Raw genomic sequence first — 26,952 nt, 5'->3', positions numbered from 1 at the left:
TCTTATGCAATTTTAATTTCATGTGGCATGTTACCACCAGGTCCTGTATTTTAATATTTGGTTCTTGTTCATAATGTTAAGATTTCAATCATTGAATTTTCTAGCTATCACCGCCATTCTTGCCATCAAACACGGCTTGATCTTGAACTTTCTCAGGAAGGCCCCCCCCCCCCCCCCCCCCACTTTTCGAAAGAGATCGTTAATTTAGGTCGTGAAATTAATTCTTTTTCTCAAGTATTTCATCCATATAATCTATTTTATCCCATGTTCTTATCCTGTTTTCATTGATTCAAATTAATGGCACCAAAAAATTTTGCTGAGGAAAATAAAGGAATTAAAATTACCCAACCGCGGGTAAAAATTCCCCTTTAACTTTGTTTAATTTTCAGATTTTAGACTGCAATATTTTTTTATATTTCAACAATCAAAAGCAACAGTGGATAATGTGTGACCGTGGTTTTCGATTCTTAAAAGGATTTGTTGATAATTTTTCTTTTTCGCTTTTGAGAAACTCTAGATGGCAAAGTTTAAAATTGCTATGATTCCAAATTGTTAGTGGCCGCAATTGTCAATGAATTGAATGAAGAATGATGCATGTTTTTCTGTCGACAAAAAGAATAAAGCAATATAGATGGAGGGGGGCACCCAAGTTTGCCAACTATTAATCATCTTAGCTGATATATTATTGTTGTTTTTTTTAATAAGAGCTATATATAATACTTTTATTACTTTGTTAGTTGAAGGGTTTAATTTTTTAAGGAAAAAAAAAAAACTCAATAATATTTTTTTCAATTGAGAGGTTACAAAAGGATGACAACTTTGGGTAAACAGCAAGAAACAACGAACGATGCGAAATTACCCCCCTTTCTTTTTTTACAAAGAATAATTATTGGATTTAGATTCACAACTGAATTCGAGTTAAAATAAAATGTTAATAATCTTATCGTAATTAAATCAGCGGACCAATAATCGTATCCAATTCGCGTTCAAAATCAAAATTACCATTTAACCTTATCATATTATTAAATATTCCAGAAAAAGTAGATGCCATTCTTATAAAATAAAACTTACCATTGCTTCATACTTCGAAAAAGTAGATGCCGCTAAACCGCGAAAAATAATAACAGAAATCAAAGCTCCAAAATTGAAAAATACTTCACTTATAGATAAAGGCACTCGCTCACATGGTGCACAATCTGAGAACTGAGATGCCACATAAATTTTGTTTGAGGCAACAAATATTCAAGTGGCTAGTGAATAGTAACGTTAACGATGTAAGTGAAAAAAAAAATTGAGCTAGCTCCCAAGTAGAAACCAGACCTTTTGGTGAACAAGTTGTTATTATGGATATATAGACCTTCAAGTATATACAAATACTTTTGGAGGTTTGTAATAGCCTGTTATAAATATTGCTTTCAGCCAATGCCGAATCAAGTTTCATGACAAGAAAAATAGAGGAAATAGAAAAATTGTCTATGGACATGCCTCAAAAAGCCCTCCGAAGTAACACAGAACAATTGAATGATTCATTGTTCAATGTCGGGAAAAACCATCATCGAAGTTCAGAGAATAGCTGTGGATATCATAGCTGAACTGTGTGTTGATCCGTTTCCATCCCAAAGCTTGTTTCCTCATCGACTTGAATTTCCAGGGCAACTGCCTCAAGATATGTGATTTACACTTACAGCAACAAACAGTCGGCACTCTTCTTTGAACATTGCCTAGGGTGACTGCTGATCTAGTGCTTGCCATTGTCTTCCACCATTCCAGGAACTGGAGCCTCTTCGCGTTCATTATTTTGAAAGTCTTCATGTTTAGCTCCTTGCTCAGAACGAACTGTATGGAGCATCCAAGAAGTGGTTTAAGGATAGAAGCAGAAAATAAATTATGAGAAATATAATTTTAAGACGAAACATGAAGAGTGAAGACCATGCTTTTAAAGTATCAATGCCCACTGCCACGTGTCATTATCAATGATTTTAGATCCCACTTTGCAAGATGTAAAACACAAGGTACATTCAACTTTAATTTTTCACCAGTCGTCTAGTCACTGGTCATATAGTCACAACTGGGAATAATATAATTAAAGATTTGATGATAGTGATGTAATGTCACTGATGACAAAGCACTTTTTGTATTGGCTTGTCTAGGAAAAGTTGCTACTCGCTGGTGCTTATCGTTTGTGATTTTGCTTCTGTTTCGCTCTTGTGAGTTGAACTTGCCCAGCAAGTGACTGTGAAGAAAAAGTAGGAAGGGCAGGATAAGGTTTTATAGAGTAAAAGTTCACACCGTCCATGTGCAAAAGAGTGACTGGCATGATCAATGACATTTATCCATTTGCTTTCTTCCAAAGTTTCATCAATAAATCTAGCAAAAGGCCCACAGAGATATTAAAAAGGGTAAAAAGGAAAAATTGTGGGGCAGATAACGTGATATTGATGAAAATAACTGTTAACTGATAAAACCTATGCCACTAATTTGTCACGTGATATATAAAACAAGTGAAGCCAGAATGATAATACGTTTACGTCATGTTGATCATAAGAATGAGAACCTATAAACAAATAACAAAACAGCTACTTAGAAAAACAATTACAATGAACAATTTGCTTAGAGTGAAGATTCACAGTAAAGATAAAGAGTCATTTTTGTAATGCAAGAAGAAAGAGTGAGCTCTTACTGAGGAATAGAGAGTTAATGCTCAAAGTTAAGCATTAGTACCACCGAACATTATGTGAGAGCCACAAATATGAAATATGTACAGGCACCAAACTCTCTCGGCAATTTTACCTAAGAATCATCACAAGTTGATTTCTTGTTAGCTTTTAACAGAATGTCCATTCATAACTACTATTTATTTATTTTTTTTAAGTGGGCATATATGACTAATAAATGAACACATCAGAAAATTCACACAATTTTTAGCACAGGCATAGCATTTCCAATAATACATGCAAAAGGCAGAGTAACAGTACAAAGGACTAAATAAAATACTTATTTCCATATGATCTCCTTTGGCGCCTGACCATGTATGCCAAGCTTGTTTGAATATCAATCAGCTGATGCTAACCGATCTTTATACGGACATACTACTAGAAATTTCCAATGTTCTTCACATCATTTGCTAGAAAACATTAAGTTCACATAATATGACTATCATTTTGTATTAGTACCAATCTATCACGTTTTAAGAATTTGCATGCAAACTACCCCTATTAATCAGAAAATTCACAGAAAGCATGTAGTAGCCAATTTCAACTTGCTCATCATTCAAATAAAAAAGAGATGTCTCTTATTTTCACAACAGAGATTATAGTGAAAGTTCCATTTCAGCACCGGGGAAACTGTTCTCCACATTTTAAGAGTTCTCATCAGTCTCAAAGTCTTCTCTCCATATAAACCTAATGACAGACATATTCTTCAATAACTATATAATCAGCGTACAATATAGAAGGATCCACATATGTGTAGGTGCAGAGAAATGAGGGAAAGGGGTTGAAGATGATACTCACAACTTTTATGCTCCTTCCCATCTCGAAAACAACTGCAGCATCTGCAAACAAGAAAAACGTTAACTGTTAACTGAAATAGAAATATTTCCCAGGAAAAATAATGATTTTGATTCGTATGACAATTATGAAGCAAGGACAGTTAAAAATTGAAAACCTTGTTAAAGATTCTCCCTTAAATTGAGCCTCTATTTCATTGAAATATAATCTATACAACATTGACCTGCAATATCAATTCACCAGTTAATAAACATGAAAAATAGATTAAGAATGTTTCAGGAGAAGGTAGGACTGCTTCGGAAAGAAATTCACTATAACAGATTGGGGATTTTTTTTTCTTTTTTCCTTTTTGCACATTTATTTCAGTGAGGTGCAGAAAGAAATTCACTATAACATAAGGGACTCATTTCCATCCAATGTGAATACGATGAACTAATTTGAAGTCTATGGCAGATCCGGAAGCATAGAAGAATCATAACACTACCACGATGGAATAGCAACTGCCACAAGCGCAGGTGATAGCTTCCATAGCTGATGAAGCCGACCACTTAAAATTCCAGCCAGATACTCAAGAATGCAACTTTCCTACTCTAAAACAGCAGAAATGATCGTAAGAAAATTATATAAACAAAGATAGCACATACAAGCAGAGAAGGATATGTGGAGCTAAAAGCTGGAAGTAACTGATTTGACTGCATATAAATAGAGAAGCACATCATAAAATTAAAATCAACAGGAAAAAAAAAAAAAAAAAAAAAAAAAAACTTCTCAGTCTGTCTCAGATATGAACTTGATTTGGCAGAAAAGGAGAAAAGAACCTCCGCTTAATCTACCCAGAACAAAATCTTTGACCTTAGCTCTATTGTCCACAAAATCTTTTCTGATAATCATTTATGTTTCTTAAGTAGCAAAAACACATTTCAGAACTCTGAAATTCCTATAATATCTTTAAGTCTTTAAAGACAATAAGGGTACCTTTGAACTCATCATCTCCTCCTTAGTATAGAAATTTTGCAATCCTCTCTCCCACAATTTCTGGTATTGCTGTGAGATGGAAAGGGGATTATAAGAAATGGACGTGAAATGTTCAATTAGGCAACTCCATCTGCTTGCAATGCATCCAAGTAGCAGGAGCTCCTGTCTCAAGAAAAGACATAAAATTATGTACAAAATTTAAATAATCAAAAGGTTACTCGTTGATAATTTAAATTACCACGTATATTAGATATCAGAAGCAAAACCTATGATCTGCTCCCAGAAATGAGATATTCCCCGAACCACCTATTTACAGGGTATGGGGCCATTTGTGCCAATTAACTTGAAAAGGTTGTACCACTAACTGGTTCTAAGCAGTCCTACATCAGATTTCATAAAAGCTACTTTACAAATCCCATCCTATTAACCAATAAATCCATGTTGTTTCACTTTCTAAACCAATAAGGGGATTGAAAATCCAATGCAATATCATAACATATCATCAAATAGTTTGAGTTGGAAGGACAATATATATCTCAACCGAAAACCCACAAGACTATAGTTTCTAATTGTAAATGACTATTTTGGACCCCTAACAAACATAAAATGACAGTATTTAGGATACTGAATCCTTGCAAATCATTTCATAAGCCTGAGATGTGTAATCACCATGCCTCAAAAACTACCACAGGCACCATGCTGTTTGGATTGACTGACATCATTGCTTCTGAAACAACTTAAGTCCGCAAATTTTAAGTATAATTTTACATTCAAAGTAGAATTTAAGCATCTATAGAAACATTGGGGAAAAGAACATCAATGGCCAATTTGTATGCAAGTTACTGAACAGCAGTGCAGATTGTGCAACATCTCCAAATTAAAAGATTCTCATCCCAATAATTTATTACAAAAATGAAACCTCCTGCAATCCTTTGTAACACAAGAACTACGTAATGCGTGTATGTAGGAGTGTGGACATATCTGTTCTTGTAAACATACAAACACCTGGTTGCACAACATGCATAAACCATATAACCAAGCATCCAGAAAATTTAAACAAGCACTAGATGTAATCAAGTCTTTAAGAGATTGATGGAATAGTTCCGATGACTTACAATGATTTCACTCAACTTATCATCACTGCCTTTTGCCAAAATATGAAGCCTTTCCAATACTTGTACCCACTGAAACTTAGGTGCAGAAAATATCATACTCGCACCAGATACCAGTCTAATAGTTCTCATATCGAGAAAATACAAAAGATTCTTTGATTTCCAGCAGCTCCAGGTGACAAAATCAACCAAGGTGCCAACATTCCTGCGACCAAAGCATGTTTAATGCAGACCTTGTAGTTGAATTTTGCAAGATAACTATTATCGTCTCTTAGGTCAATCCAACAAGTCATAGTTATGAAACATCAATAAAAATCATATTCTTCTATTCTCTTAGGTCAAGCTATATACCCTGTCAGTGCCAAAGATCTGTCTTGCCGCAAATGCACTTCAACCAAGCTATTATCAGAACTAGTCCAACTATCTCGTTTGATAGCACTAGAGAGGATATTTAACCCTGACTTAACTGTTGATATGCATGACACTGCAGACTGCCTCTTGAGGAACCCTTGCACAGCCAAATGTGCAAAATCCTCAGCAGTCGATATATCAATCTCCATAGTTGGAGCAATTTCTGAAGATGGCATAGTTGAGTCTCTCATCGGTTCATGAACCAAGTTAACTGTAGAATCCAGAAGTGTCAACTTGCTGAGATATATATTGAGGCAATCATGCTCTTTTTCCATAAGCTCATTAAGATCCATCTCAATTGCTGCCCTCAAGAAAGCCTCAAGATGTGCATCGCTCAAAGGTAAAGCACGAATGAAATGTTTGCATACAAAAGCCCTGCCTTTACTAAGAACAGCAGTTGATAGATGTGAAAGACCCTGATCATCAAAAATCACAAAAGTATGATGAGATAGAACTCGTACTATCTTACCTAATTGATTCCAAATTCAAATATCTAGAGTAGCATATAAGATTGAAGTAATAAGAGATTAAATATGGTCCACAACCTGAGGGAAAGAAGGATTGGATGTTATTTCAGTTACACTAGTATCAAGTTCCTTCAGGGAGTCAAGATAAACCTCGGAACTGCACAAATGACTAACCACCTAAACATCATCACGCGAAGAAATCAATAATGATAACCTAAGAAATAATGAAATAATTGATGCATATCCATTGTAGAAAAACGTAAAATCAAAAGAATTAACAATTTAAGCACATTATGACAAACAAGTTTAAGGCATCTAAATAACCTAAGACTCATGGACTTATGATCCAAGACAGAAATTGTGACGTGAATAAAAAATTATAGGCATGCAAGAATAAGAAACGAGTGCAGGCGAAAAAATCAAGAACAAAAGTAAAAAAATCAATAAAGTGAAGAGAGAGAAGATACTGACATTCTCAAAGAAAATGCCCCACTGAAGAGCTTTCTTGATGTTTTGAGCATCCCAATGAGCGGGAAGGCCGGAGGATTGACACCCAGATGCTAGAATCAATATATCTACAAAACCTTTTATCAGTTTCACCATTTCTTCTAAAGATATTTCTGGGTAGTTCCAACCCATTTTCACCTTTGAGTGCAAGCCGACTGGAATTGAGCTCTGAGAATGTTTAGGGTACAGCCTACACAAGATAATTGTTTGTCGTTGGGAATGAGTTGCTGAACAAGTCTTTTCGATTTATCTGTCCGCTGCCGTTTTGATTGGGCTTGCCTTTTCCCGCCTTCAAAATCTTGCCACTTGATACGCGCCGTTTTGGACTTTTGGGAGTTGAGTTTAAATTTTAATAATCTCTATTCTCTACATAATAATTTTATTATTTTCTTTCAAAAGAAACTAATCAATTTTTTTTTTTTTGAATATCTAAAGTCCAAGCATGAGATGATATATAGGCCCTTTTTTTTTTTAATACAAACATAATGCTAAATCGTATAATTTAATAATATTAAAATATGATCCTATTAAACTGCACGGTATGTTTGTGTGAAAAAAATAAGAGTGTCTGCACTAAAAAAAAATTGATTGATATATATAGAGAGAGAGAGTATTAACACATTTCATCTCTAGTGTTAATTTTACCAAACTAAATGATATTGTGGCTAATATTTTAATAAAGATTGATCCACATATTTTCAAAATCTGAATTTATAAATTTTTTTACACTTTTACTCATTACCCAACACAGAAAAACTGTGAGATCATCTATTACTTTTAAACTTTTTAGAAAATTTTGTCTTTAAAAGTCTTTTAGCATTTTTTTTCTTTTAATCTTGTTTAAACACGTGTACAAGAAAAAACAAAATCTTTAATCTTTATCTGGGCTCTTTGTAATGTCAAAAAAACAAAGTGTATAGGCATATAGCAACAGAAGAAACCATCTTTTATTGCAGCATTGAACAGTTGACAAGCAAGCTCAAATTGTCATGCAATGCAAGCCCATATGGTTTTACGCGAGTAACTATTGATGGAATTTCCATTATACTCCGACTTAATCACATAGACTACCAGGAATAGCTAAGCCGCGTTATGTTACCTTGTTCAAAACAATACAACAAAACTAATGTGCTAAAATCCTTTCCGGTCGAAAGATGCCACGAGCTCCTGATGTCCACATTGTGTACATTTTGTAACACAAGGGAAGTTGCGCAAGTGCATATGCAGCAACAGGCAGAAAAGCCAAGACGATAACGACCTTTACAACTGATTTGGCTCCCTCACGAACCACAATTGAAAAGCCTGCGGCAGAAGCTACCATCATTGTTGCCACAGCCCAGAAGAGTAATCCAAGACCCCGCATCAAGAGCCTCGGTAGTTGATCCAGGAAATCTTCTACAGCATAGCGTGCTGTTATTATTGACAAAAATGTCACCAGTGAAGCAGAAGAGAATATAAGACCTGGTGCATCCGAAATTGCAAACACCAGGAACGACTTGTCTTTCATAAAAATTTTGATTTTGGTATCCTCTTTGTCGCCTCCAGGCACACAGTAAAAGCTGCAGCAAACATTATGGTAGCTATGAGAGCTGCAACAACCATGCAGGAGTTTGCTGTGACCTTCATCCATTGCTCCCTTTTCTCGAGCAAATCCTTGTGTTGCTCCATGAACACATCTTCAGCTGTCTTCCCCAACACGTTTGGAGTCTTCTCAACAAGAGGGTGCACTAATTTTTCAATTTCCTGCATGAACGAGTAAGTTAAATAAACTAGGATCCAACGATGATCTTTTAACATGTGTGCATTAATAATAGTGAAAATGCTTAAGATTTAATTTCACGTTTTTTATCCAATAACTATCAATCGCAATCTTGTAAAAAGATCAAATTACCTTAAACCACTGCAATTCTCTTTGCATTTGCAGAGCTGCATCAGAAATAACTCTGAGACGAGCGGGAGGCGGCAACTCTGCTGCCAAATGCAAGATATTGTTGTTAGATGCATCTATGGAGTTGCTAAAAAATGAGCCCATTATAAACATCCATCTTGCGCGTAAGATTGAAAATCTTTTCTTGCCGGTGTTGAACAGCAATTTGCAGCAAAGGTTTCTGATTACTCCGAAGCCAAATAAGATTAGGAATCATCTGAAGAGACAATTCTACGATTTCAACATCTCCACAAGCTGCTGCAACGGTTATGGTGCCTAACTTGAGGAAAAATTCATAAATTTGTGGATCGCTCAATGATGAAAGTTCTCCAGCAACATGTTTTACCAATACCAGGGCGTATTTATGCTTCAATTTCTAATCCTGAATTTGCTTGATGGGAGGTGCTGTCCATCCTACTGTTGGTAGTTGAAAGTTAGCCCCATTTCAGCACATTGTTAAGAAGTACCATGGAAGAAGAAGAGAAAAGTAAAAAAAACAAAAAAACAGAATTTGCAAACCTGCATCTGTAAAGATCTTCCAAAATTTTGGTGAAGTACTAAACACGCCAACTTTTGCTGACAGTGGTGAAATATAGTTGAGTTCAGCAGGTATATCTAAAGAAGCAAACAAAAATGAAATTAACAGTTGGATTGTCTTGTAGGATTTTGCCCCTATGTTTTCAGAATATAAAAATCAAACATGCGTAACAATATCCTATCTTTTGGGAAAGAAGATTAAAGAGATTAAACTCGATAAAAAGTACAATACTGACAAGGGTAAATAGACTTTTGCAATTCTCGAAGAATACTTCCACTTTCGAAATCAGGAGGCCTAGAGGCCAATGCATCTAGCAGATTACACCCACAATCATCTCTAACAGTAGCTAAACCAGGATTCTCTCTCTCTATTAGATAAAGCAGAATATCTATTGAATGAAAAGCATATGATCAATAATTAAACAAACAAGTTCATTTCTTAAACGGAAAATTGTAATAGATGAGAGAAATACATCAAGGTACCCAAGAAGTAATTAATTAGCTAAATTTATTTAATTAGCACGAAAGCCTCCAGCGGCTAGTGATTAAGCAAATTTACCAGCCAAAGGGCCTGTAAATGGACGGCCACGAGGAGCATCAGTTGTATGAAGGGCAAGATACAATACAGTTTCCTCATTTTTTGAAGTCCAGCAAGCAGTTGCAAGCAAAGGAGTCCAGCCATCGTTGCTTGTAGTTTGAGTGAGATCAGGGTTTTTTCTCACCAATGCCCGGGATGCCTTGAGGCCACCCCCAACAGCCGCATACTGAAGTGCCGTGTAACCCAAGTCATCTGTCATTCCAAGGTCATCTTCCGCCAAATTAGCCACCAAGTCGGAAAACTGATGCTCCTGTTGCTGCAAAAGGTGAAGCTGCAGTGGCAGTTCTGAATGGATTATTGCAGCCCTGGCCACAGTTTAATGGAAGCTGCTGGTTCGGCATGGGGAATGAGTAATTATTATTTAAGGCATTTGCTTGAAGATGTGATTGAAACTGCGACATGTTTTGCAAATGAGTCGAAACATCCTGAAGGAACGAAGCATCCACCAATTTTCTTTATGCTGTTCTCTTCTTTTGTCTCTTGTGTGAATTTAGTTTACTTTTTCCTTTCCTCTCAACATGTGAAAGGAAAATCTTGGGGAATCCCACTGCATTCTTATTTCCCACAGAGGATTCCTTCAGTTTGCAGCCAGAAATGAGATAGCAGCACATCCCAACTCACAGTGTCAAACACCAGTTTATTATAAATTTGAAAGAAAGGCTTCAATATAATATCATTCATGAAGAATCCTCATTAGAAAAGGAACTGTAATGGCTACCTATTTCGATCTATTTCGCGGAAAAATTGGAAAAAGTTGCAGCAAAAGATATCATTACTAAGAATGTGGCTAATTTACATAGACAATAATGAGACAAAAACAAACAACGTAGCTAATTTGCTGTTTGAGTTTTAATGCTTACCTTTTGTAGACTTATAGTGAGTAAAAAATGGCAATGCGAAATTGGGTGTGATTTTAAGTTAACGAAGTCTTTTCCTTAGTAACATGATGCTTAAAAAAGTTAAATAAAGAGAACACAAATTAGTTGGTTGATTAGATTTGAAGTTTCAACACGTAAATCCATAAACCCAATGCCATGTAATTAGATTTTTGTCCAATTTAATCCGACCAAAAGGTAAATCCAATTAAAAAGGGATTAGTGTGGGTTGGACCGTAAACCCCACCACACATCCGCAACCAGCCATGATACCTTATCGATCCTCTTCAAATGTCCGTACCAAAAAAGAGAAAAAAAATTATAAAACAGAAGAAAAACTGAAAGACATTTAAAAAAAAACCAACCAATAGTAACCTATTTATAAAAACAAAACTTAAAACTTTAGAACAAAATCAATATTCTCTTAAAAGAACAAAATTCTTGGAAATTAAACACAAATTAAATTCTTCTACAATTAGAATAGGTAGAAAATCTGAAATCTCCTTGTATCTGTCTAGCAATAGCCAATAGAGGAACAACCACAACACTCATCAGTAGGAAATGATCCCAATGATATTAACAGACCCTACGGTCACCTACCAAACTAAGGCCAAAAAAATCCCTTAAAACCCCCACTCAGACAATAGCATTGGCAGCACTTGCAATTCTTGGCCACAGATCAGCACACTCCTTACCAATTGGTCCAGTTATGGCAGATCCTACAATCACACAATCATGCCAAATCAGACATCATATTAGAAACCCCAAAAAATTTATTCAATGCAAGACAACTACAACTACACAGAAAATACCAAAACCAAGATATAACTAATTTTTGTTCAAGCAATCCACAAATTAAATATAAATACACTCAATTCAGTTACATAAAAGGTTACTTAATAAGTTGCATCACAAGGAATATATTCTCAACCATAGATCACAATTGAACTAACCCATCTCTAACTGTTGACAAAAATATATTTTGGCAATCATTCCAGATAGGAAACATATATTCCCCTGCTAATTTTACAATCCTTGCAAAATCAACTTTCATTTCATGTCAGCTACCATTTAGACACACCTAACCTTCAAGTTTCAATCAAACTGCCGAAAATCAAAAAATATCTTATAAAGTCATGACAAAAAAAACGAAAACAATTAGCAATTTGACACAAAAAATTAGCACTCATCAAGAAGTAACAATAGTGTCATGTCATGATAAATCAAAACATTGAACGGAAGTAATACCTTTCATTTCGCCCTTAGGGTTGACGATGACACCAGCATTATCTGCAGATCAATGAAGCCCAAATTTAGCAAACCCACAAGCTAAATCAACAAAAACAGGTCATACAATAATAACTATGTCGACGGTATCACAACAAACACATGGTAATAAAAAAATACAGATACCAAATACTTAATTCCCAAACCTAATATCTTTGTACATGTTGGGCAAGTGAAATTTTACCAGCAGACAGGTAACACAATGTAATTAGAAATCACCATCATGCTGTTTAAAACTGGCAAGTTCTTTTTATATATGCTTCCTCATTATGAATGACCAAATTATCAAGTCAGCCACACCATTATAAAGAAAGCAACCATCATAACCAGCCAATTAAAATGAACTAAAAAGGATAATCGTTCTAAGTTAAAACAGAAATGGACCTTCAAAGTACATGAAGACGCCGTCCTTTCGGCGCCAGGGCTTGCGCTGGCGGACGATGACAGCTGGCATGACCTTTTTCCTCAGATCGGGCTTTCCTTTCTTGACAGTGGCCATGACCATGTCGCCGACGCAGGCCGACGGAAGTCGGTTGAGTCTCCCTTTGATTCCTTTCACCGATATTATGTAGAGATTCTTCGCACCCGTGTTGTCGGCACAGTTCACCGTCGCCGCCACCGGCAGACCCAGCGACATCCTGAACTTGTTCCCCGCCGACCCTCCCCTTCCTCGCTTCGACATTGTTGCTCGCTCCTCTCGTCTGTGGTTCTCTTAGAAATAAAAAAATACCGCGTTTATATATGTGTGTTTGATCGGCTGTGTGTTAGGGTTTTTGAAAGACGACTTTCGGGTGTTTGGATACAAGGACTCTCGTATTCCTGCACTAAGGCTGGCAACATTTGAAACGACGTTGTTTTATTACTCATTACTGAATTAAATTGTTTTAAAAAAAAAAAAAAAAAAGTTAACCTAAACGCACCGCTTCAAATCAGTTAACAGAACAACTAACTTAACTGAAGAAGAATGAAGATACTACCTATTACCAGGAATCGAGCAAGACGATGATTTGCACTTCATCACATCTTAGCTCTCAGCTTCTCATCATCTCACCCCACAAAACCAAACCAACGATCCACTACAAATGCCACGTCAGCCCTAGAATGTCCCTCGACCAACAGCGGCCCCCTTCTTCTTCTTCTTCTACTTCTCCAACGAGACTCCTCACAGCCATCACCAAACTCCTGTGGGGCCCATCGCTTCCGCCTGGACTCCTTGTCTCCACTGTCCGTACATCATGGAACGCCGCGTGGCAACTCATGATGTCGCAACTCGCCCCCTCCGATTCTTCAGGCAGCTATACCCGACCCGCTTCCAAATTCTTCCTCAGAAACAACCCGCCATCCACAGCCAACCTTCACCTCTACGTGGGACTCCCCTGTCCGTGGGCCCACCGGACACTGATAGTGCGAGCGCTCAAAGGCCTCGAAGACGCCGTCCCCGTCTCAATCGCCGGGCCGGGGCAAGACGGTTCTTGGGAATTTACCAATAACTGTAACCCCTCCCGGGATAAGGATATCCCTGTTCCCGGTTTGGATAATGAAAATGGGTGTAAGAATTTGAAGGAGGTTTATAAGTTAAGGAAGGGAGGCTATAGCGGGAGAGCCACTGTGCCGATGTTATGGGATGTGGACAATAAGGATGTGGCGTGTAACGAGAGTTATGATATAATTCAGTTTTTTAATTCGGGTTTAAACAGGTCGGCCCGTAATCCGGATTTGGATCTTGCACCGGTGGAGTTGAAGGGGAAGATTGAGGAGTGGAACAAAATCATCTACCCCAATGTGAATAATGGAGTTTATAGGTGATTATTTTTTTAATTCTCTGTTTAATGAAAGATGAAATTTTTTGTAACTTTTTGATTGGGATCATAGATGTGGATTTGCTCAGAGTCAAGAGGCATATGATACTGCGGTGAATGATCTGTTTAGTAAGTTGGACATGATAGATGATCACTTGGGTGGCTCACGGTACTTGTGTGGAGATACATTGACTCTTGCCGATGTTTGCTTGTTTACTACTTTGATTCGGTTTGATCTTGTCTACAATGTCTTGTTCAAATGCACAAAGAAGAAGCTACTTGAATATCCCAATCTTCATGGGTACATGCGTGAGATTTATCAGGTAATAAGTTGTTCAATGTTCACTGCATAGTCTCTTTGTGTAGAGGGAGAGAGAATCATTGACGAGTGTTACTTTTGTATGTGCTTCTCAATTTAACATCTTTCTTATAGAACATGAGTTATAATATATCCGGAGAATGTAAAGGGATTTACCTTTGCTTGAATTCATGCTCCTTGGAGTAGTAACTTCTAGTAAATGTCTTTAGGTGGGAGGCTTATCTTGAGGATGGGCTTAACGGGTCTTTGAGTTCGTAGGCATTTAAAGAAATCCTTTGATTATAAGTTTGTATTCTGAGTACAGGCTAATTACTTGAAATCATGATTCAAAGGGTTGAGAAAGTTAGCAGGTTCGGACTGATTGACTGTGGAGTTGAAGCATCATAAATTATGCCGGTTCACTTTGATTCTTTTTAAACTTAAGACTGATTACAGAACTGATTAGGTCTGTAAGGAGTCGCAGTTCCTTGCCACAGATTATACTATTGTCTTCAGTTATCGATTTGTTTTTGTGGGTTACGTGCCTAAGTTATTTGTTTTTCACCTGTGCGTATTCTGAATACTTACATGTAGTAATGTGTATTTGGCGACAGATTCCAGAGGTGGCTGCAACCTGCAATTTAACAGCGATTATGGATGGCTATTACAAAATACTTTTTCCACTGAATCCAGGCAGTATTCGACCCGTCATGCCCTCAGGCTGCGAGCATGAAGTTCTTTTGAGACCTCACAACAGGGAATCACTTCCATCGGTTGATAGAAATACGCCTGTTTATATTTCTTAGTATGCCACGCATCGAAGCAGATCACTTGTACAAGTTGAATTTGTACATATATATATTGTTAACGTGTAATAATATATCACCGTGTTTTCTATATGCTATCAGACTGCATATCTTTTCCATTGACAAATTGAAACCCGATAATTCGATACCCACTGCATTTCAGATTCGTGTCGAGCATACGCAAATGATACAATTTTGTTAGGAACTGCTACAGCAAAGGAGTAAACCGCCTAATTATTAGATATTGAATTCGCACAATCATGACCTTGAATCAGGGGTCGACCCACGAGAGCTCCAGGGCAAGCCTAATCATAGATGATTATCCCAGCTACACGATTGACATATCATAGATCAAAACTCAGAGATATAAAAGAACCAACTTTTGTCCAAAATGGCTGAGGAACTTTGGTTGACCACAAAATAATAAAAACAAAACAGCAGCCTGTGTTATATAATAGCCCAGAGGTTTCAGCAGCTAAATATGGATCATGTAAATGCCTACACACTAATCTGTAAATTTGTGCTAACATTTGGGTCCACTGATGGTCTCTACACATGTATATACAGAAACCTGTACAAAAAGCATCCAAAGAAAATGACCCCATCACTCGGGGGGATCAAGAGGGAGCCAAACAAAAGTGCACTTCATGATCTCTTTTATCTTCAACAAGACTGTAAAAGCTTGTAACATAAGAGCAATCATTTCTTCAATCAGATGCCTCTTGTCAAATCATCTTGCAATGGATACAGATTTGGATCCTGAACCAATGACGTACATGATCATAGGTAGCCAAAGAGGGGTAAGAAAAATACAAGAAATGACTCATAAAAGTGCATTAAATAGATCATATTATTTAGACCAACCTTCTCAGGCTCTAAAAATTCAAGAATGAACACTAGTTCAAATTAGAAAGACATGCACAACGCCATAACCAAGGAACAAGATTTCAGCAGAATAAAGCAGGTCCCCAGTGATGAATATTACATAAATAAAATAAAATTTCCAAACAGCTATATATGAAAGCATGAGGGCTACCAAAACTATTCAACAGCAAGTCAACATGTCATCCCAAGCCCCAAAATTTATAGTTGCCCTCCTTCAAAGGCCTGGTATAATGCAAAAATGAAATTTACTTCAGTGATGCAACACTTATAGCACCTCAAGCAAGCCACTCATTAGACCAATAGCAGCTACAGGCACCAAAATCTACTTAAAATTTTGGCCAAATAGCAGAGAGAAAGTACCCAACAGTGGTTAACTCCTTTCTGACTGTGAAAGACATTTAAAACATTATTTACAATGTGAAAACAGTTAATTTTGAGGTATTTTTTTAGAACCATCAAACAGTGTAGGCACTCTGCACACTCTCTCTCCAGCAGTATTTCCCCCATCATCACCAAAGACATGTAGATTGCAGAACAATTATGCTAGGAACAGGCCTAACTAGTAATAGCAAATGGTGTGAATTCCCAATCTCAATGTTTCTCGCAGAAGCTAGGAAAGCACCACATTTTAACAAAATACAAACAGTTTCAGGAGTATGAATTTCAACTTTAAACAATGACAATAAATATGTTGCAAGGGTATGAAACATTAAATGGGTTAGGCGCTTTCCTACATAAATCTATTTCGAAATCCACATTACATTGCATTTCATTTGGAGAAAAGTGTTTCCAGATGCCATCAGTGCAATTTGTCTCAAAGAAACCCAGGCTTGATGGTGAAAAATAGCTGCTTCTAATAAAGAGCAACTTATTTTCAAAATAAGGTCACCAATGCATCAAAATTTATTTGCAAAACATAAGGCAACCCACAGCCTTCCAAAACTAAAAAGCATCCACATTCACGGAGTACCCAGTTCGGATGCATACCAATGCAGACAAGAAGCGCATCTAGCAAAACAAAAATCACATCCACAAAAATACAATTAAAGGTCCTTACTGCTTGAACGTTTCATGTTCCTGCAGAAGTTACTGCCACATCGACACCGGAATTTCACTAGATGATCATGGTCATCAAAGTCAATACCATAATCCTGCAGACACATACCACATGGTGTCTTAATATAGAACAAATTAAAAACTCAAAAGATACTTGTACAGAGTAAAACGTTGTAGGCATTCAATAAATTGAGATGCCCTTTTTTTCAGACATTTAAAAAGGGAATATGGCAGAATAACCTGAGTAAGCTCATGCACGCAAATCAATATATGTAGCGAAGCACTGAACTATATAGAGAGTAAAATATTAGCAGCAAGGAAAGCTGTCTCATGGATGTCCTACTATAACCCCAAAATTAGACCATGAAGAAGCAGAAAATTCTGCATGATGTGTCAAATGAACTAGAAGATATTCATTAATAACTTTAATAAGTACATTGTAGGCTCTACAATACATAGTGACTTCACTTTTCTTTATTAAATAAGTGACTAGTAACTAAATAAACTTCCTCATAATTCATAAACATTGCACCAAATGCAAACAAAGATATAATAAATAGAAGATGCTTCTAAAAAGTTGGCACTATATGTTAGTTCTTTCTTCTACTTTTTGTCTCTTTTGGCGGTACTGCACAAGCTTATGTGTTATAAGAGAATAGTAGACCAGTTTGCTCCCTTTCAAACTGCAAAACTTTGCAGCAAGTCAAAATCAACACATTAAAAAAAATCATTCAATATTCCTTCTCAAATTTTAATAACATCAAAACATGATAACATGACACCAAATATTTCTCAATGTGAGAGCAACAAGAAGCACAAGTTAAAAGTAAAAAAATTGGCATCATAAATCATATAACTATCTTCTCCAGCTGTTTATATTCCAAAACTGAGAAAGTACAACTAAAAATAAAACTACTGACCCATGTTAGCTCTTCAAATGCATCTACTTCTCTTGTTGTAAAGAAAGCAACCTGAAAGGTGCAAATTCTCCATTAGAGTTGCCATGTACATTAAACCCAGTGCTAAATTTGGATCCAAAGAAGAATTTTAGGATTTTTTTACGTGATAATAGTGGTGCTCTGGAGTCTCAATTTGAACCGGAATCTCTATCAAGTTTGCATCAAAGCATCTAAAGACACCAAAAACAAAAGAAAAGGTAGGGAAAAAGTCATTAGCTATATTCAGCAAACGAAATCTATAGACAGTAACATATTTTTAACTAATTTAGCACACCTCACAATCAGCCACCCTGAAAAAGCAAACTGATAGTTTAGGTAGTAAAGTTAGTGAGCTCCAAAAACATGAAAAGCAAACAGATAGTTTAAGTAAGTTATTGAATTCTAGAGACACACAAAGGAAAAGATGTTTCTCATTATACATAAGAAAATATCATTTACCTAACTACTGAAGTAACAACAAGAACAATTGATTATACTCGTCAAAAAAAAAAAACCCCAAATGCCAATTTTATAAAGACTTGTGAAAAGATGTTTCTCATTATACATAAGAAAATATCATTTACCTAACTACTGAAGTAACAACAAGAACAATTGATTATACTCGTCAAAAAAAAAAAAAAACCCCAAATGCCAATTTTATAAAGACTTGTGAAAGATTATCAAGAGTGGAAGCAGGAAAAAGGCAAAAGGAATACACTATGGGGCCCTACCTATGATTTAAGAACCTGGCAGCATTTCCATAACATGTGGCATCCAAACAGAGAGCTTCTTCGTCCTTTGAAACTCCTTGGGAGACCCAAAATGCATCCAGTAGAACTGGGCAGTTATGTTTCCTAGTATTCCTCTGATAGAACTCCGTGATGGTTACTATTTCTCCAACAAATTCACATACAAAAGCACCTTTTGGCAGCTTCTCTAGAGTTCTCAGCCCCCACCCTTTTCCATCAGATGTAAAAAACAGCTAATTTGTAGAGAAAATTAACAATGGAAAATACAAAAGATTAGATGGCAATGACAAAGTGATGCAACAACTTAAACAGAACCTGAAAATGAACAGTCCATAAACATTTTGGAGAACTTTAACAGTTACCGGCACCAGAAATTAAATTAGAGCTCAAACATCAACCAGATGCAAAGGTTTAAACCTGTAATTTGCAACTTATACCACGCTGCACCACACGATTGCCGCATTGTTTATAGCAACCACATTTGCTCCAACATTCCTTGATAATGTTCCTCTTCAAGTGACCCTTACATGGTTCCAAAATGCCTTCATTCTTTGATCTTTCAAGAGGGCAATCTCTGCAATTCAGGAGGTGTTGCTGCTGGGGACCACGAGTCATTGAGATACACTCTTCTAAGAATTCTTCCTCAAGAACGCCTTCTGGCGTGTATACAAATCTCCCATTTTGATGTGCACAAGCACAGGTTAGGCCCGACTGTAAACAGTTTCCAAAACAGGCAGAACAACAACTTTCATCACCAATCCGAGAAAGAGAGAAATTCACACAAGCATTTTGGAAAACTAAACTGTGGGATATATAGTAGAAGGATGGCGGACACTCATTGTTGATCTCATTAACCCAAGGGATTGCAACTCTCTCTTCCCCTTTGGTTATGTCTTTAACATCATGTATAGCCCTCAACTCATCAGGAGTTAGTCGACATAGTGGAACAGGTACCAAACTATGCAAATTGGAAAACTCAAGATCTCCCCATTCCTTTGCCAGACCACTTTCCACAACACCATTTGCAACGATTTCTTCACTGGTAGATACGTGATCATCCGCACCATTTAATGACTTTAGAGGCCTAGGAATTTGAGGTGGAACCAGCTGTGCAGATCCACTACGAATACCAGATGGGATGAACATATTTTCTTTGCTACCCCCAACAAGAATAGCATCTTGTGCAGTAGATTTCTTCAATATATCCAAATTCGGTGTCACGCTCCTTAACTCCTCCTGCAATCCGTGAGATGTATTAGTTGCCAGCTCCACGAAGCAATTACATACATCTTTCATCAGGTTCATGATTGAAAAACTTGGGTCTATGATTTTATATGATCGTAGACACCTCTCCTCCAACAATTCTCTTAGCTCATCTAGACTAGGCATATGGAAATTTTTCCTTCCAAAAGTAGAGTTGCAGCTAAGAGAAATCTTCACCTCTCCCATGGATGATGAGGCAATCTCCAAACTAGGAGGAAATTCAAAAGGCATGCCAGCAAGTTTGCAGTTGGAACTTCCCTCTCCCAACGAAGCTAGAGCACCATCTCCCCTATATTCTCCCTGTACATGGTGAGAAGCTGGAGGCTCCTGAGAAACTGGCTCTTGCACTGAAATGTTCCCAGGTAATGAATCTTCTTGTCTTAATGAATCTATGAAATTAAACAAAAACCAGCAACCTCAGTTTTAAAGAAAAATAGTGATATTAGCATCAACTAGCATTATATGCAAAAATCCTTTGTTTACTTCATGGATAAGTTCATTGAACTGCATCGTCAGGCTCAGGCACCCCCAACCAAATAGCACAAACCAATCATTAACTCAAAACATTAACATAGCAAATGTTACTATCAATTGTACCTGGACGGATAACCGCAATAGGAGCCTCATACTGAGGTGCGTTATCTGTGAACATGTCATCAGTAAATGGCTCATCTTTGGGCCTGATAAATACATGAGTGCTGGGCACCACCTTCTTAGGCGAAGGAACAATGCCAGGTTCAATGGTTGGACCTCTAATGCACAATGCATGAGATGCTCTGTTCTGTGCGGAAGCAACTTGAGGTGAGACAGGCTCCTTTCCTTTATAACTATGGTTTTCAAGCCTTACATTCCCCAAATTGAATTTGGGAGACTTTGTCTTTTCTGGTGACTGCTGCTGGAAAGAAGAGGCAGGTAATTCATCCCCATCCATTTTTGGCCTTCTTGACAAAGTTCCACCAAAACCAGGGCTGGAGTTGCTGGGAGAAGGTGGAACTACCGATTGCACGCCTCTCCGCAACCGCTTTAAGGGGCGTAGAGGCTCCTCATGTTCAAGAGATTCTTCCTCAAATTTTTCCTCCTGTTAATCAAATCAGAAGGCATTAAGTAAATACAAGTGAGGGGACTAAAAGGAAAAAACCAGAACATAAAATGCCAGGTTGGAAACGAAAAATAAATGATTGCATACTTACAGCAATTTTAGGTTTCTTCTGTTCTGACACCTGATTTCGGTAAAAACAAAAGAAACATGGTTAGACAAGCATAATAAAAATAAAATACGGAAAGAAGATGATAAAAGAATAAATATCACAAACCAAACCGTGATAGGCAAAGACAAGTAATGAACCTTATTATCCTCTTCCTCGAAAATAGCATCAGCAAGAACTCTGTAATTTTCCCCTTCTATGAGTTCCCAATTTTTATCATACAGTTTTAGAAGCCTTTTTAATACCGGCTTCACTTTGTTTTCACTAATTCCAAGAAGCTTCATTGCCTTAAAAGCCTTTGTGATTTTGGGATCAGGTGCCATAACTGATCGCAGACTAACTGTTCCCCTAAATTGGCCTTCTGATCGCCAAATTACCAACAATATTTCAGTCATCAGTAAAAGTGAATAACAAGAGTCTTGAAACTATAAAGCATGTATAATTTCATCCAACGGTTTCAATGACACACAATAATAGGAATTAAACCAAAAAAACAGAAACAAAAAGAAAAAGTGATCAATATAAACAATACGACAGTTTTTGAAAGAAAGCTAGTTAAGAGCTGAAATAGTTCTTATTTAATCAAAATCATAGTTGCATAAACTTAGGCAAGTAAAGAACAATTCCTTAAAAATGCTTTTGATTATGATAAAGAGATCAAAAAAATATTTGCCTTCATTTTGGTACCAAAAAATATTACTAGAATGAGACCTTAAATCGAAAAGAAGAAATTTTCCAGGCAAAATTTCAACAATTACCCAAAATAAAACCCACATGCATTGTAAGAACTACAGGCATATTTCTAAATACAAGAATAAACCCATGACCTATACTACTACTATCGAATACTACAATAGGTCGAGTCCAAAAGTTCCACAGTTTGCATCCAAGATTGAATTTAGAAAAAAAAAAAACAAAAATACAAGTTTTTACTTTCTTTTTCCTTGCCTTTTAAAAGTCTCACTATTTTGCCAGATTTCATAATAATTAATTTAAAGAACCAAAAAGGGGATACAAGAAACACACGAAAAGAACCCTTTAAATTTTCAGCTTGTACGGACTAAAAGAGCATACATCGCTAATGTTTGATACGGCTACTTTTTCGAGTGCAGGCAAGGAAAGAGAGATAAAATAGCTTACCAAGAGCAGAAATGTAGCAATCTAACGAAAACAGCGAATCCTAAAACGACCGTGCAGAAGCGATGATACTCATAAAATAGTTTCTCCAGGAGCAGCACTGTAACATCAGAGCAGAAAAGGCGAGTTCAGAAACAAAAATTTAAAAATTTAAACAAAAAAGTGCATTTTTAGTCCAAGGACAGATGGATCGTAGAAAGGGAAACGACATCATGCTTTTTTGAGAAAGGAATATACCTGCATTGAGAAATTGCTGAGAGTGATTTTCAGTGAAGAGTAAAGACTGTGAATTAGGGCACTGAATGGAGGTTTGAACTTTTAAGTGATTTTTTATTTGAAGAGTTTAAAGGCTCTGGTGGGGTGTTGATGTAAATGGCCACACTCGTGAGGGGCGTGGGAGCTAAGCTGTCGACACGAGTCTTCGATGCGTGCTGAACGAATTACGTAGCGTAGGAGCCCGAGGGATACAGCTGGTATAGGTCTTCGTGTACGGAAATGTGATGGTTCAGGTTTTGGTTCAAATGTGGGTAATTTTTATTTCTCCCTGAAGTTTGGCATATTTGCAGATAGATCACGAAGGCGCGTTTACTAACAAAAGCCTCCCTTCCGAATTATGACATTAGTAGAGTTGGTAAAATTTGACACGATCCAATTACTCAATATGAATAAATATATTTAGGTCATTAAATTTGATACGATTATTAAATGGGTCAGATCCAAGTCGACATGATTTTTTTATATCGGATTATGATTAAAATTCTTGACCCATTTACCTAATAATTTTCTTTTTTAAATTATTTTAGTTTTTATCATTAAAACTCAAATGTTAGACATGATTCTCTCTTTTTATTTTTTTGAAAGGGTAGATATATGCTCAGTATTTTATTTATAAAATTTTATATAAATTTAAAATTTTAATAGTATAAGTGTATAAAATATTAATACATATGTATACTTTATGATATTGATATATAATATTATTTACATATATTTAATTAAAAACTTTAATAATATAAATATATAATATTTTGGGAGAATGTGTATACGTGGATATATATATATGTATGTATCTATAACATTTATTAAATATATAGATATTAACCAAGTTACTGAATAATCTACTTATTTTTTGCCCGACGTTAGTTGTGTTTAAGATGGCTAAGGGAATTTTGGTAATCGCACCTGAAAAGGCCAAAAGTTTTGCATCTTTTGAGTCACATGCGGAGTGTATGACCTGTAAACCTAAATTCACGCCCGATCTTTTATCTCTATGCGAAGTGAAGCTAAAACAGCCATCGCACCTTGATCTAAGTTTCGTTGGCATCCTACATCTTCGGATGGTTTTGGGAAAGCCAATAATAACAGGTCAATATCGGAACCAAGTCTTGTTAGGGCTCATTTAGAGCGTATATTTATGCTGCCTTAATTTAAAAAAAAAATGTAGAATAGCTTGTTTATAGTTGTTCACGCCTGAGTATTTGTTCTGGGTTTATTTACAGTGAAGCCTGAATTCGAAAAAGGAAATAAAAAATTGGTGACTTTATTGAGCTGTGATTATCTTGAAGCTTAGATGATGATGGGTTAAAACGAGTTTGACATTGATGCTAACTCAGAGATTGAATTTCACAGCTTAGATGGGTTAAAAATTGAATTTTGGTTTTTAGTTTTATTTTATGTTTATGCCCTGTGATGTTCCCGATGTTTTTGAAGAGCACTGCCTTAAAAGGCTTGAAGCATAAATTCTTCGTGAAACTAAAGTTTCAACTCATTATTACACAAGTAGAACGATTCAAGCAAAACTTCATTGAGCTAGTTGATGATGATGCCCGAAAACAGTTTTAAGCTGCAACTTTGAGCTTTCACATGACACTACAATGTGGAGTTTTATATTTATTTTTTAGTTTATTTTAATTTGCATGATCTTGAAATTTTTGTGGAGTTTTCTGTTTGTTAGTTGCATGGATTTGATGTGAGAATGAGGCATTACTCCATCCATTATAACGTCATTCATTGCTTATATTTGTTCTGGATTGTGACAGAAGAGTGTGAATGGAGGTGAAAGCTAGGTGGAATTGCTGCAAGTATTGCCCTCTCCCAGTCCGATGTCCATGATTATGACAACGCTGAGATCTTATGCCAATTCACATCAGTCTTTTATGTTATGTAGATGATAACCACTGAATATACTTTTAATCTGCGGCATCCGGCAATCAAGCGGATTAACTTAAGGTGCATTTAAAAAGAAAAAAAAAAGTAACGAAGTACAATCTAATCCCACTAACTAATTTTTTAAAGATATTAGATGATATCACCTTCTGATAGGCAAAACTAGAAAGATAGTGCATCATCTTCTCAAACTATAAACTAACTATAGGTTTGAGTTTTTTGTTATTTTGATTTTTGTAAATGAAAATTTCATGTTGTCAAAGACAACTAATATCTTAAGCTTGCTTGGTTAATTAGGAGCTTATTATGCGCAGCTATTGCCTGCTTTTTGAGGAGGCTGTTAATTCTAGCTACAACTGATACTGCCTAAATTTTTTCGATACTGGAGGTGCAATATGTTGTTTTATATTCAATGCTTGTTTTCATATATCAATTGTGCTAAATTAGATTCAATTCACATTTGAGTGGAATATATGTTTGTTAGTGATGTAGTTTTGGCACTAAAGCTTTGGTGTATTAAAGTAAGTTATAAATTGCTTTGGTGGCAGCATTGAATCTTAATTTGGTTGTTTGTACCAGTTTGCTTTTGCCCGATTCATATAGTATTCTAGATTAATTAGGCTCTGATTGAAATTGAGGTCAGACATTTATAATTTAAAAAATTATAGCGTTAAAATATTTAATAAACACTATCTGTTGTATCTTAAAAGTTAGGTTGATTAAATTTTATACTTATATGATAAAAAATGTATTATATCTTTATTAAAATTATTATTTAAAAATTATATTTACTACGTATTATTAATTGTTATTTCTTAATCACAGTTTTTTTTTCATAACAATTATAATTTTAGCTACAATACTTCAATACTAATTAGAACCTTAATCTCCGTATGAGAGATTTTGTACGGCAACGGTTTAACATTCTTTTTTTTTCTTTTTTTTTTTTGGTCTTACTTGTGAATTTTAAATGTTAGTGAAGTTAATGTGGTATGCATTTTTCCTTTTTTTTTTTTTTTAATGCAGTTGTAAATAACCATACATGGAAAGGTAGTTTCATGAAATTGTAGCAGTAGTGATTTTGGTTACGGAAAGCTATCAGGGGCATTGTAGTACTTTCGCTTTCAATTAACAGTCAAACAAAAAAGGTAACTGACTATAGGGGTGTTTTTACTAATAAACGTATCTTTGCCATCTATCTGTAAATATACCAAACATCAGGGGAGATAACGCATAAAAACCGCCTCCCTGACTTGGTATGTTGCTAAAAGGGTAAAAGTTCGTTTAGTCCCTATATTTTGAAGTTAGTGCCTGTTTAGTCCCTATATTTTTAAAAATACCTCAAACTATCCCTACCATTAAATTATTGACACTTTTGCCATTATCTTTTGTTCCTTTTAACTTATTTTTATAATATTGCCCTATTATAATAATTTTTTAGACATTATTAAAAAGAAAAAAATAACCCTATTATAATAATTTTTTTAGACATTATTAAAAAGAAAAAATATATTACCAATTTAACACCAAAAAATAAAATAAAATAAAAAGTATATATTAATTTTTGTGGAACACACTCTTGAGTTAAAATATTAATTTTTCTAAAAAAATTGATAATGTAATTTTTTACGATATTAAATTTTTAGACATACGTGAGCTTCCACAAAAATTAATATATACCTTTTTTGTTTTTATTTTATTTTTGAGTTTAATTTGATAATTTAATTTTTTATTAATATCCAAAAAAGAAATATTATTGTAAAAATATAATATTGTAAAAACAAGTTAAAAATAATAAAAAAATAATGGCATAAGTGTCAATATTTAGTAGCAGGGACGTTTTAAGGTGTTTTTAAAAATACAGGGACTAAATAGACACTAACCTCATAATATAAGGACTAAACAAGCTCTTACCCTTGCTAAAAATGGTGCGCGAGTGCGACTCTCTCATTAGATCAAATTTCATTTAAAAGATACTAAAAATACTAATTATCCTTAATTTTATGCATGATTTGGCCGGTTTGAACTCTCAGCATCATATAATGACAATTTAAACAAGATTTCCGTGGCAATTAGGCCAATTAGTGATGGCATGAGATTTGTGGTTCATTAAATGTAAATTAGCTTAAATAAAAAACTGAAATGTAACGGCCTAACCTAATTAAATAACGATTTATGAATCAATAATTAATTTGATTTTATATTTGTATAATAAAAATTTTATTATATTTTTATAAATTTTGTCAAAATTATTATTTAAAAATTATATTTACTACACACTATTAATTTTTATTTATAATTATAGTTTTTTTCCACCTTAATATCAAATAAGGCTGAAGTTTCTTGTCTCCTTTTGATGAATGTTTTGTGCTATGTTGTTTTCTTTTTCTTTTTCTTTTTTCCCTCCCTTTGATCTACAAGTGAGTTGTAAGTCTCTTATCTTCT

At 35.5% G+C, this 26,952-nt stretch overlaps 4 protein-coding genes and 1 non-coding gene across 20 annotated transcripts; 1 reads left to right on the top strand and 4 right to left on the bottom strand.

The window, feature by feature from the left end:
- Window positions 1-1,687: 1,687 nt before the first annotated feature.
- On the bottom strand, window positions 1,688-7,218 carry LOC102618051 (uncharacterized). 12 transcript variants are annotated; one of them, XR_008053448.1, is made up of 11 exons: window positions 6,946-7,215; window positions 6,553-6,651; window positions 5,948-6,423; window positions 5,600-5,801; window positions 4,485-4,646; window positions 3,994-4,094; window positions 3,667-3,732; window positions 3,513-3,553; window positions 2,681-2,790; window positions 2,290-2,367; window positions 1,786-1,836 (listed from the first exon to the last, which is right to left on the bottom strand). XR_008053448.1 is itself a non-coding variant. In XM_052438296.1 (10 exons), the coding sequence occupies exons 1-9, from the start codon at window positions 7,111-7,113 to the stop codon at window positions 2,708-2,710; spliced, it is 1,398 nt and encodes a 465-aa protein (XP_052294256.1). In that variant the 5' UTR covers window positions 7,114-7,215; the 3' UTR covers window positions 1,688-1,836; window positions 2,681-2,707. The 12 variants fall into 12 exon arrangements, 6 of the variants coding, with proteins under 6 accessions (XP_052294256.1, XP_052294257.1, XP_052294255.1 ...); XM_052438296.1 differs by lacking the exon at window positions 2,290-2,367 and having other exon boundaries at window positions 1,688-1,836; XM_052438297.1 differs by lacking the exon at window positions 2,290-2,367 and having other exon boundaries at window positions 1,812-2,233; window positions 6,946-7,216.
- Window positions 7,219-11,319: 4,101 nt separating this feature from the next.
- On the bottom strand, window positions 11,320-12,945 carry LOC102617198 (60S ribosomal protein L23). The gene is made up of 3 exons (XM_006479392.3): window positions 12,590-12,945; window positions 12,167-12,208; window positions 11,320-11,637 (listed from the first exon to the last, which is right to left on the bottom strand). The coding sequence occupies exons 1-3, from the start codon at window positions 12,885-12,887 to the stop codon at window positions 11,555-11,557; spliced, it is 423 nt and encodes a 140-aa protein (XP_006479455.1). The 5' UTR covers window positions 12,888-12,945; the 3' UTR covers window positions 11,320-11,554.
- Window positions 12,382-12,519, bottom strand: LOC112498448 (small nucleolar RNA snoR137). Its single transcript, XR_003065763.2, has one exon. It is a non-coding gene; the product is annotated as a small nucleolar RNA snoR137 (small nucleolar RNA).
- Window positions 12,946-13,120: 175 nt separating the features above from the next.
- On the top strand, window positions 13,121-15,235 carry LOC102616892 (uncharacterized). Its single transcript, XM_006479391.4, has 3 exons — window positions 13,121-14,007; window positions 14,078-14,327; window positions 14,917-15,235. Exons 1-3 carry the CDS (start codon window positions 13,208-13,210, stop codon window positions 15,106-15,108), a joined length of 1,242 nt encoding a protein of 413 aa, XP_006479454.2. The 5' UTR covers window positions 13,121-13,207; the 3' UTR covers window positions 15,109-15,235.
- Window positions 15,236-15,532: 297 nt separating this feature from the next.
- Window positions 15,533-22,745, bottom strand: LOC102615423 (probable inactive histone-lysine N-methyltransferase SUVR2). 5 transcript variants are annotated; one of them, XM_025099434.2, is made up of 12 exons: window positions 22,579-22,745; window positions 22,345-22,441; window positions 21,345-21,565; window positions 21,190-21,219; window positions 20,597-21,077; window positions 20,177-20,388; window positions 19,154-19,972; window positions 18,719-18,969; window positions 18,112-18,178; window positions 17,970-18,020; window positions 17,051-17,144; window positions 15,533-15,867 (listed from the first exon to the last, which is right to left on the bottom strand). In XM_025099434.2, exons 3-12 carry the CDS (start codon window positions 21,525-21,527, stop codon window positions 15,839-15,841), a joined length of 2,217 nt encoding a protein of 738 aa, XP_024955202.2. In that variant the 5' UTR covers window positions 21,528-21,565; window positions 22,345-22,441; window positions 22,579-22,745; the 3' UTR covers window positions 15,533-15,838. The 5 variants fall into 5 exon arrangements, with proteins under 5 accessions (XP_024955202.2, XP_006479451.2, XP_024955199.2 ...); XM_006479388.4 differs by having other exon boundaries at window positions 19,154-20,388; XM_025099431.2 differs by having other exon boundaries at window positions 19,154-20,388; window positions 21,345-21,562.
- Between the last annotated feature and the right edge of the window lie 4,207 nt (window positions 22,746-26,952).

The sequence above is a fragment of the Citrus sinensis genome, chromosome 3 (assembly GCF_022201045.2).
Source record: "Citrus sinensis cultivar Valencia sweet orange chromosome 3, DVS_A1.0, whole genome shotgun sequence".
Classification (NCBI taxonomy): Eukaryota; Viridiplantae; Streptophyta; class Magnoliopsida; order Sapindales; family Rutaceae; genus Citrus; species Citrus sinensis.
This window is presented reverse-complemented; position numbering and strand designations above follow the sequence as displayed.